The sequence below is a fragment of the Gymnoscopelus microlampas genome (genome assembly GCF_963454915.1).
Source record: "Gymnoscopelus microlampas genome assembly, chromosome: 5".
Lineage (NCBI taxonomy): Eukaryota > Metazoa > Chordata > Actinopteri > Myctophiformes > Myctophidae > Gymnoscopelus > Gymnoscopelus microlampas.
Genome location: NC_139942.1, coordinates 45,238,821 through 45,250,399, shown reverse-complemented (window position 1 = coordinate 45,250,399; position 11,579 = coordinate 45,238,821). Strand labels below are relative to the sequence as shown.

The 11,579-nt window shown below is 40.1% G+C and overlaps 1 protein-coding gene across 5 annotated transcripts; it reads left to right on the top strand.

Annotated features, from left to right (window-relative positions):
- The first annotated feature begins 816 nt into the window (after positions 1-816).
- Positions 817-9,809, top strand: LOC311045411 (heterogeneous nuclear ribonucleoprotein C-like). Of its 5 annotated transcripts, none has more exons than XM_084057267.1 (10): positions 817-938; positions 3,262-3,412; positions 3,935-3,976; positions 5,208-5,476; positions 6,116-6,197; positions 6,312-6,362; positions 6,888-7,054; positions 7,900-8,013; positions 8,786-8,946; positions 9,579-9,809. In XM_084057267.1, exons 2-10 carry the CDS (start codon positions 3,408-3,410, stop codon positions 9,684-9,686), a joined length of 999 nt encoding a protein of 332 aa, XP_083913393.1. In that variant the 5' UTR covers positions 817-938; positions 3,262-3,407; the 3' UTR covers positions 9,687-9,809. The 5 variants fall into 5 exon arrangements, with proteins under 5 accessions (XP_083913393.1, XP_083913392.1, XP_083913391.1 ...); XM_084057266.1 differs by having other exon boundaries at positions 6,309-6,362; XM_084057265.1 differs by having other exon boundaries at positions 5,208-5,491.
- The last annotated feature ends 1,770 nt before the right edge of the window (positions 9,810-11,579 follow it).

Here is an 11,579-nt window from a genome sequence, read left to right as displayed (position 1 = left end):
ATTGCGTGAAACAATCACCTGTGCATCCAGTCTCAATGTTGGTAAACAAATAATTGGTCTATAGTAGTAAAAACAATACTTGTTTATCCTTCTAAATAAAATAAGTATTGCATTGATTATCTTAATCATAATGACAAGTGTAAAGCCTTGTGCGGGTCAGAAACAAACCTAAGGAATTTCGGGTGGGTTTGGTTTAACAAGGGCTAATTTGCAAACCCAAAACAAGGCGTGCTCGTTTTACATCTACATCAAAATGACGCCATTGTTGTCATCCATTGCTTCATGAAACCCAGTGGTGGGATAAAGTACTCACATTTTGTATTTAAGTAAAAGTACCAATACCACAATGTAGAAATACTCTGCTACAAATAAAAGTCAGCCAGGTAATCAAAATGTACTTTAGTAAAAGTACAAAAGCAATCAAAATGTACTTAAAGTACCACACAGAATTTACCATTTCATAAGGTATCACTATATGTTTAAAATATATTAATATATTAGGAAAATAGAGATCTACAAGCTCACAATGCCTCGCGCGTTGTGAGCTATTTTCAAATAGCTTAAGTTGAAATACGGTTGAAGTGGTTAATGTATGTTTTGTAATAATAATTCAAATCTGCAAAATAACTAGTAACTAAAGTTTTCAAACAATTGCAGTGGAGTAAAAGTTTACAAATAAAATGGAAATACTCCTTTTAACTCAAAATACCTCAAAATTGTACTTGAGTAACTGTACTTTTACACCACTGATGAAACCCCCGCTCGCCCGGGCGGCTCCATCGTACACAAGAAGCAGCATCCTATGAACACTGCGCCATTTGTTCCACTAGCAGCTAGCTGGCTAAAGCAGTCAGGGGTCGAGCTGCGCGCTTAGTGCCAACATTATCTCTCACACAGATTTTACCGAATCACGTCCATTTTACTCTTTAAACCTCGTGGTGAGTATTTTTTATTCAACAGACGTTTTTTCCCCCTCATTTTTCCTTGCTTTTGTTTTTTGGATTTTGTTTTTTATTTTTCCACACGATGCTTTTTCTCTTTTGCGGGTGAAGCTGTGGGAGCGAAGCAAAGGGGAGCAGCTAGCTAGCTGCCTTGTAGCAGCCGTTTAGCTAAAGCTCGAGCCTTCTGGCTCGAGCTTTGGCTAAACGGCGCATTTAAGGCTCGAGCTTTAGCTATTAGCTAAAGCTCGAGCCAAACAAACGGTCAACTATTGTGGGTTTTTAGTAATTCAACATTTTTGGACTGACTTGCAGCTTTTTTTGTGTGTTTTTATTTTATTCTTAATTTTTGTTTGCAGCTCCTAGTCATATTTTTCGTCCAACGATTCTGAAGTCTCGTTTTCAGTGAATTGTTGTTTTTTTGGCAGCTTTTCAACCACCTCACCGGCTAACGGTTAGCATCATTTGGCTAACAGTTAGCATAATCTGGCTAACGGCCGTTAGCTTTCGGTGTGTTTGTTTGACAATAGCTAACTGGTTTCAAGTCGAGCCAGTTCATTCGGTGCATTGACGTTACATGTAATGCAACTGTTATGCGTTTTTTTTTTAAAGATTAGTAACAACTGTGAATTATTGTTTTCAGTGCTGCTGGTAAAATGGTGGTTGTCTGGCAGAGCTGGTTTTGTGTCTGATGCAGGGCCTCTGGTTGCTTGCTTTAACCAGCCAGAGCCTGCAGATGGCGCTGTTTTTTGTCTAGAATAAAGATGTCATTGTGTCTTTATTCTAGGAGTTCGACGGCCGTGGGGGAGGAGATTTTTTTCATTGCCCTATTTTATCTAGGTGTAGTGTGAGCTACTGTCTTTTTGTGGAATCGATTTTTCTCAATATTTTATTTTTTTCTTTCCCTTTTTGAGGTGTTTGTTTTTTGGACTTTGGGAATTTTGGACTGTTTTGAGAGAATACATATTGTTACAAGCACACACAAAAACACACCATTAATTAAAAAGTTATGATCCTAAAAGACTATGATGCATTTTATCAATGGCTATATTTTTATTATAATATTGACACACAGTCCTTGAATCCCACACCTTGATTCTCCAGAGTTATAATTCCCCAAGGCATATACATGAAAATGTCTTGCTCAGAACATCAGGGAATGATTAAAAAACAAAACATTTTACAAAACGGCTACACCTATAGAGTGGACTAAATTGTGGATGGTCCCTGGAAACAATTATATTATACATTAGAATTCCTTAAAATGTGCATTTAGACATTAGGCCATGTTTTGAAAAAAATGATCCCACAAAATGACAGAATGTTTATGATGTATTGACCTTGAACAGACAGCTGTATGTTTAGTACATATATCTAGCTGCTTGTTATATTATGCCGCAGTATCGGCATTGCTTGACTTGTGTGATGACACTGCATGCCCATTATAATGCAATTGATCGATTGGACATATGACATAAAAATGCATACCTAGTAAAAGATAAACGTTAACCCAACCTTCATATTTTCAACAGTTTCTCAAACCGTAAAGCAACCAGTGGTCTGCCATAGCGATTTGCATTTCCAAATGTACTGCAAGTATGTTAAGATTTGGTTAAATTTGAAGCCCTTCATTGTGAACTCAACTAAGGTCCCTGAAAGAGGAATTTTACATCAAAACCACTTGGAAGTCGTTGCTGCCATGTGGTTTTACTTTGTCCTTACCATTCTGAACATAAACACTGAGCATTGTGTCATGCAGGCTAACCACAAGGGAGCATATTAAGTCCACATGAGTAGGATGTTAATTATTAATGTGGTCTAATCCCAATTTAGCATATTTGCATATCAGAATCAGATGTTGATAACAGCTGAATGTTAATTTAACTTGGCGTATGGGTACATTTTTACTAAAATTGACACTCAGGAATTTGCAGTGTAGAGTGTACAAGAGGCCTACCGTACCTCCAATCAATGCACCTTTTTACCCATATTCTTTTAATAAAACTGGATAGGCCGAATTTTATCATTTAGACAAATGTTCTTTTGTTTTGTTTTCTTGATGGCTGTCCAACCCTGAAAAGCTGAACATTCTTAACACCCAAGATCAACATTTTGCTTCTATCACATGAACTATGAAACAGTCCACTCCATATGTGTTGCCTTCAATTCAAATCACACAGATAATGGTCATTTAACGTTTTGTATTGTTGACCTGTATTGTCCTGTGTTCCACTCAGTGGTGTCCATAAACCATAACCAGGTCATATTTGGCAGCATATAAACCCTGTACAACTTGACTGAGGTGTGTTTCCTGTCGCCTCAGTATAAATCCCCCGGGGGTCCAGAGTGTGAAGGTGCTATAGTTTGCCGAGAGCACCCACCCCAGCCCCTGAGACAACCAGGCCGACACACACTCACCCACAGTGTCAAAGAAAGAACAGACAGACGACGTCCCACCACAAAGACGCCATGGAGTGAGTGATGGCCTCTTTAACTCCTTTGTCACCGGGGCATATTGGTGATAATGCCTCTCCTGTTATCACTGTTGCTTACAGGACATACTCCCTAATGTTTAACTGAACCTACATTTCACATGCTACATGTTTTCTGCCTGGATAAAACATTTGATGATGGATACTTTTTTTTTAATGTAAAGCACCAGATGGTACCATGAATGCTAGCACTTCTATAATAGTATTATTGTCCAATCCAGTGAGTTACACAGACAGCATCAGAGATTTTTTTTTAGCATGGACATTGTCCACCCATATTCTTGATCGATAAACTGCTTAAGATACCAGTTGTCCAGCACCAGATCATGGGCTCTTTTCCATGATCTAGGCTGACACGGTAAATACGCATGAAAGGTACCATTTCTTTCACCAATTGAGCAGTTGCATGGATGAAGATGGACAGACAAGCTATGATTAAAAGAATGGCACATGGAAAGTAGTATTTGTTACTGCATGCTAACCTACAACCAATGCTTCTTCCAGAATCCAGGAAGACTACGACTTTCAGAGAGATTATTATGACAGGTGAGGAGAATATTTTTTTTAGATTTTTTTTTTTTATTCGTGAAACCCCTTCTGGAGAAAACGATAACCAATGACGTCTCTGCGTCGTCTCAAACGCCCTTAGATTTTTTTTCCATGTGCTCTGCTTTCTCTTGTTCTAGAATCCAGGAATTAAACTGCAGTGTAGGGACAACTGTGATAATCATACAGCAAAACTCTCCCTGAATCACGAGTGAGAAGGGTTGGATACTTGACCACATGGCCGCTAGCGTACCTATAATGGGTTAGGGCTGTCACCATTACAAATTTAAGTTGACGAGTCTCTCAAGTGATTGTGATTGATGATTTAATTGCGTGTTTGGCGTTGAACATTGGAACACATGAATAACAGTTTTATTTCAAAAAAAAAAATTGCACAGGGCAGATATGACAAATAGATATGTAATATTTAATCATCATGTAAAAATTGCAGAAATAACTGAAGCTTACAACGCGTCACAAAGTAACGCGTTGTAAGCTTGTAGATCTGCCATTTCTGCTTTTTTTTTAAATATTTGAAAATGTATGATAATGTTTCAACATGGAAACGATTATGCAAAAATAATTGCGATTAGACGATTATGTAATAATTGTGTCAGGCCTATAATGGACTTGACCTAATAGGCGAACATTCAGAATGTATTTAATTTATTGATGAATAGATTTAGTGTAGAGGGAAAAAAGGAAGGGGGCCCCTGGGGAATCCCGGTCAACAAAGTATATAGGCTTTAAGTGGTTAATATAATTAAGTTTAGCATACAATTCACACATGACACACACAAGGGGTGCATGGTAGTAATGGCTCATGGGTGCAGATTAAAGTCAAACACCACGGTGTGGACTGGGGAGTTTACACCTATCTAAACCTTTTTTTTAATGTCATGTATTTATCTTTTCATGATCACTTCTATGTTTTTGGCCTTTTTTTAATGTTTTCTAGAGAATTCTTGGATCAGTTTGCCTGTGTCTCCAGCAGATGATCAACATTCAACAGAGTTGATACGTTTTGTGTATTTATGATGCCGCTTATTCTTCCAGGGCAGCTAGGCTGAGCAGTTTAAGCACCGCCCAGCTTCACACTCAACAGGCACCCCTGGGAGTAGTGGACCTCCACAGAGAAAGTACAGCCCTTCGCTGCCACTAAAAATGAGTTTTACAATCTCCTCCTCCCTCCCTTCCTTCTCGCTCTCCACTTTCTTTCTCTCCGCACTAGTCGCTCGCCCACCTCCGCTGCTGCCCTGATGGCCAGCAACGTCACCAACAAGACAGACCCGCGTTCCCTCAACTCGCGCGTCTTCATCGGCAACCTCAACACCCTGCTGGTGACCAAGGCCGACGTGGAGGCCATCTTCTCCAAGTACGGCAAGATCGTGGGCTGCTCCGTCCACAAGGGCTTCGCCTTTGTCCAGTTCGCCAACGAGAGGAACGCCCGCAATGCCGTGACCAGCGAGGATGGCCGCATGATCGTTGGACAGGTCCTTGGTAAGGACCCGCCGTGTAAGAACATGCAATCGGGTTCACCGCATTTAACACGTTCCCTGCCATTGACGTAGATCTACGTCATTTCAAATATATCCGTTGACTGCCATTGACGTAGATCTACGTCAATTCAAATAAAAGCTTATTCTTTTGGGGAAATCTACGCTAGAGGGCGCTCTTCCGCAACCTATGAATGATCCCTTGACTGCGAGAAAAGGAATGGACGGATGTGACCTATGATCCTATGTTATGAGATGTAGAAAAACACATTTAGACACACATTTAGCTCAGATTTCTTGTTCTTTTTTTATAAACGAGCCATATTCAACTGCCGATAACAACAGAATGGACGATCGCGGTTTTGATTACATCCGTGTCCACATCATAGCTTCCGTTGCTCTCAGTAGATCGTCAAAATAAGATTTTAAAAAATGCTGACAGTGGCGTAAGAATGAATGAATTAATACCTAGCAGTGAGGTTAAAAGCTTAGATCAGTGGTTCTCAAAGTGGGGTCCTGGGACCCTCAGGGTTCCTTGAAAAAAAAGTTTGAGAACCACTGGCTTAGACCTTTTGTACTTTTCCTTTTCCAAAAAATGCAAACCGAAATGATGTGTAATGTCCTGTGTTGTCCTGCTCGTCAGACATCAACCTGGCTGGAGAACCCAAGCCCCACAGGTCAAAGACCCCAGGCACAGGCAAGCGTACAGCTGGAGACATGTACAGGTGAGCCCCTGCACCCCTCCACGACGTGCAACTTCAGGACACAACACTTTGTCTCATATGATCCAGCCATTTTTCCCCCCATTTCCTCATCCTGTTTATTTTCCTCTCCAGCAGCAGTTCTTCCTTTGACCTCGACTACGACTTTCAGAGAGATTACTATGATCGGTGAGGAGAATATTTCAGATGTATTTGTGAAACGTCTCTGTAGGCCTGTCACAATCAGCGTCTAATCGCAATTATTTTATATAATCGCAATACTTTTTGCATAATCTTCATAATCAATTCCATGTTAAAAAAAATCTTATTTAAAAAAAAATCAAAAATAGTGGAAATAGCCAATCTATGAGCACAAAACGCGTCGCGACGCGTTTTGAGCTTATAGATCTGCTATTTAATGTTTATTTTTAAGTATAAAGTAATTAAATATGTGTTATTTGTCATGTCTGCCCTGTGCAACTTTTGTTTCTGAAAGCTAAAAGCCAAACGGAAATGTAATTTTTATTCATAATGACAATTAAATTGTTAATCGCAATTATTTGAGTGATAATTAATCGTCGACTTAAATTTGTAATCGTGACAGACCTACGCCTCTGGAGAAAACGATAACCAATGACGTCTCTGCGTTGTCTCAAACGCCCCCACCATCGTTGCTTTGATTTTTCAATGTGCTCTGCTTTCTCTTGTTCTTAGAGTGTACGCGTACCCGTCCCGCGTGCCCCCTCCCCCGCCCCCACTGTCGCGTGCCGTCATCCCACCCAAGCGCCCGCGGGTCAGCATCAGCGGCGGCGGAAGCAGACGCGCCAAGACCAACTTCTCTTCCTCCAAGAGCAGCCAGCGGACGTCCTCATCCAGAGCAAGTACGTTCCACTGTTGACAGAACCATGGATTCAAGTTCTCACGTCGCCACGACTGATTTCAGTCATTTGGATTCCAAAGCATGTTGCTCAGCGAAAATAGCCAATCTACAAGCTCTCAAGGCGTTGCACTTGTAGATAGGCTATTTTCAGTTATTAATTTAAGATTAGAGCATTTGAAGTGGTCAAACTAGCAATTTGTGCAGAAGCATCTTCCATAAAATCCTAATGGTCTGGGATATTTCATAAAAGCAAATGTTAAAAGCCTCAATCTGTGATTTCTTCACCTGGTTGGCAGTATGAACAACAGGAACAATATTACTGAAACACAATTTTACATTGTATTAATTGTTTACAAAACAGCACTAACGTGTGGGGGGGGGGCTCCTTTCACACTGTTTCACAAATGGCACATTTGGTCGTGAGACTTTTATTTTTACTTTAATCCACGAATAATAGTGCTAAAAAATAACTAGTCTGTACTAAAATACTGTATCTATTTTAATGTTACTAAACCAGTGGTCTAGAGCTTTGTTGTCTTCTGTAGGCAGAGAATGTTGTGTTACTGTTGATTGAGTAAAGCAGTGATTCTCAAAGTGGGGTCTGGGGTTTCAGGCTGTCCCCAGGAGAATGTGTTGATATAGCATCAAATTCGGTTTAACCTCTTCTTTAACCCCATTTACATAGGCTGTTTGAACATTTTGAACTCAAATCTTGTATAGGTGTACCTGGCATAAAATATCTTCTGATGGGGGTCTGCGGCCACTTTGGGTCATTGACATGAAAGAAGTTTGAAAACCACTGAATTTAATCGTGTTTATTAATTCTGAATTGATTTCCCCCTCCAGTGAAGGTGGACGAGCTTCAGACCATCAAAAGGGAGCTGACCCAGATCAAGAGCAAGGTGGACTACCTGCTGGAGAGTCTGGAGCGCATGGAGAAGGACCACAGCAAGAAGCCAGGTAAACTGACGGAGATGGCAAATACAGTTTTTGCACTCTCAGTTGAGCTACATTTTACCCTAATAGTATTCTTGTAAGGCAGCCATCATGTTGCAGACTACGTATGTGTTCGCTATGTGATGGGGAAATGCAGAAACTTGCAGAGGAACATGTCAACATGGTTTAGAATGGTTTAGAATCTAGCACCCTCTGCTGGTCACATTAAATCCCCACCCTGACAGACAGTATACTTTAGCAGGACTATCAGCATAATGGCAGTAACCGCAGATCTACAAAAAATCGTTTCAAATCCACCCGTTCACCGCCATTGACGGAGATCTCCATCATTTTAAAATGACGGAGATACCGTCATGGCTCACACAGAACCAGGAGATAACGCGATCCAAAGATTTACTGCTCCATTCACTTCCTGGTTAAAGTATTTGGGAAATATTCTGTATCTCGGCCCCTGTATTTTACTATGTATTTTTGGCAAAACATGCTATTATCAACACTATAACAAGCGAACAAGAGGTCGCAATGACTTTTTTTTCTCTTCTTCACGGAAGCACAGTGAAACCACCCTCCCATGATTAGCATCCATCAGGGGATCAATCATGCTGGAGATAAATATTCTTGGTGGTTCTTGAAAGATTAGTCGGAATGCTTGAGAATGCTGGCAGAAGCCTGTTTTATGTGTTAACACCCAGACACTCGGGGGTTCCCTGAGACATTCTTAGACTTGTATTCAAAGCCGTGTTTGTGAGCCTCTCGCTTCATCCCGTTCCCACAGAGTCCAAGAGTTCGAAGGCCGAGCCAGGGGAAGTGACATCACCCCATCATTCCAGCAGCAAGAAGGACGAGGGCATCAAGAGGGAGCGGGAGAACCAGGAGATGAACGACTCAGAGGAGGAGGAAGAAGATGAGGCAGACCTGCTGGAGGAAGAGGAGGAGGTGAGATAGAAAAGAGGGCTATAAGAGGGAGATGACAAGCTGGTTGATTGGCCAAAAATATGTTTGACAACAATTTGCCAACAACTAAAAGGATCGATTGCACTTTTTCGTTATTGATAAATATAATTCTGAGTAGCTTTAAAAGTCTTAAATCTGACTTGCCCAAACCTGCAGAGACCCTGTTCAAGGTTCTACCAAAGATCGACCACTTTTAACCCATTTAGACCTGATACCGATTCTAAAAACGCCTTCTAAATCCTGACCTAAGTTTTCTGAAAAACGTCAAATATTCATTCAAAAATTACAACAAATGTATGTTGCAATATACTGTACATAGGGTACAAGGCGTACCTGAAAGGCCCATTGTAACATATTTTAGAAAGATTTTGGCGATTTTATGACATGCCCAAAATAGGTATGCCGGGTTGACAGTGGTTAAACTGGCAAAATAATGTTAATGTGTATGTTTTTCTCATCATTCTGTTTGGGCCCCCCTGGCAGTGCCCCCTGGAGGCCACAGCCCTGACTTTGAGAACTGACAGATCATTGACATTTCACCGTTTGCCTCTTGATTACGTTTGTATAAATCCCATAACTATGAACCTTTTTCTTTCTATCGCCAACCCCTGCAGGTGAAGAGTCAAGACAGAGAGGAGGAGGAGGAGGAAGAGGAGGAGGAAGGCGAGCACGTGGAGAGAGACGAGGATGCCGACAGTCTCAACGGAGAAGAAGACTCCTAGACGCACAGCAGCACCACCACCACTCACCACCACGACTGACGTACACACATCCACAGCTTCCACAGTGATCATGGACTCTTGTTTTAATGCCTACATCGCCATTGCGGATTTAGGGAAGAAAAACACATACACTCAAGCATGGTGAATCTCCACACTAATGATGTTCCATTGTTCCACAAGCCTCGTTTGATTTCACCTTTTTGTTTTGTCTTCCGTTTTGTTTTTACAGTCGTCCGCTATTACTGTACCGGAGATTAGTTTGTATGTTTTGAAGAAATAATCTGTGCTGTTATTCATTGTGTGTCCAGCGGGGGGCGACAGGAACATATGGACAATTGTTCTGTTAGAAACCACAGCTTGAAGAAGAAATACGATCACGGTAGTTCAACTACAAGTACCGATGACGTTAAAGAGTTAAATGTGTCTGTTGTTTTGTTGGTTTCTTTTGTCCGTTAAAAGGATTCATTTGTTCTGTATTATCATGTCACTGTTTTTTATACTATTCAGTCTCAGTTGAACTGTAATGAGATATTGCAATAAAATATTAAAACGGGACACGTATTTCTTGTTTTCTTGTTTACTGAAGTGAGCTTGTCATTTGTTGAGTGAAGATACTAGTCTGATCAGTAATAATCAATCTGGTGTTCTTTTTATGAGTACTTCCTGTTTTGTTTTGTGTTCCTGATAAAGGGTTCTGAGGAAAGGAGTTGAAATTAATAACAAGCCTGGGAAACATACAGAGCTCAACTGGCAGCATCTGACATGTAAACTGATAACATTCGATTCAACTAAAGCATATTTATAATTGCACTTGGATTAATTTGCCTCAATCATGTACATTTGGCATATATTTTTATATTCCATGGGTCCTTATGGATTTGTAAATGGACATTTTACAATGTAAAGACGTGGACATCTTGTTTGAAATAATAAGGCATATGTGGTTAAGAATTATGCTCTTTGATTGTATAAAATCACTCACGGATGCAGCAAAAACATGTCCTCAAGTATTCTAGTGTTGGCAATGATATTGACACCTTGATCATTTTATTGTCATTCAGGTTGGTTGATAAAATATATATATATTTTTAGATAAAGGTAGGTATATTGGATAAAAAGATGAATTCGTTTTAAAACATTGGTCTTGAGTCGAGAACAAAATGAGCTCCATATAGATACAAAAACTGTTATTCGTCATTAATTGCTTTAATGATCTTGTATATTGGGGTTGACATTCAAATTCATCTGTGACCTTCTGTAGCCTAATCATTGAGATTTTTACATAATGGTTTCAAAATAATTTGCATACATCCTGGGCTAGTTCACATTGTTTACATACCGAGTGAAGGCAATATAGGCATAGTTAGGCATCCTTAACCTTATCTCTTATATAGCATATACTAATAATGCATTATAATGGCTCGGATCATAGATATATGGGTCGAAAGACGAGACGTGCAAATTTGTTGTCCGGCCATAAAAAATAATTAGTAAAAAGATTTTCAGATTTGTCACATGGGACAAACCTCTTAAGTACACCCATCAGATTCTATCTTGAGTAGGCCTACTATTTGACTCTGTTGTTCTTTCAACATCTTTGACAGGGTTAGGGGTGATTTTCACAGTGCCCATCATTTCAAGATAGTATCACAAAAGAATATCTGCCTAATTTATATTCATTATCATATATTACATTGTGCTACATCCCTATGATGTCCAATGATCTCCTTTAGGTCCTCAGCACAACTGGCCATATCAGGGTACATAGCAGGAACAGCGCAGCTGATGGGAACACAGAATGACATTTGTTACAGTTATATTCATCATTAACTCCATTTGTAATGCACTTTTGAAAACTACATACAAAGCCCTGCACACAGAACAAAAGATACA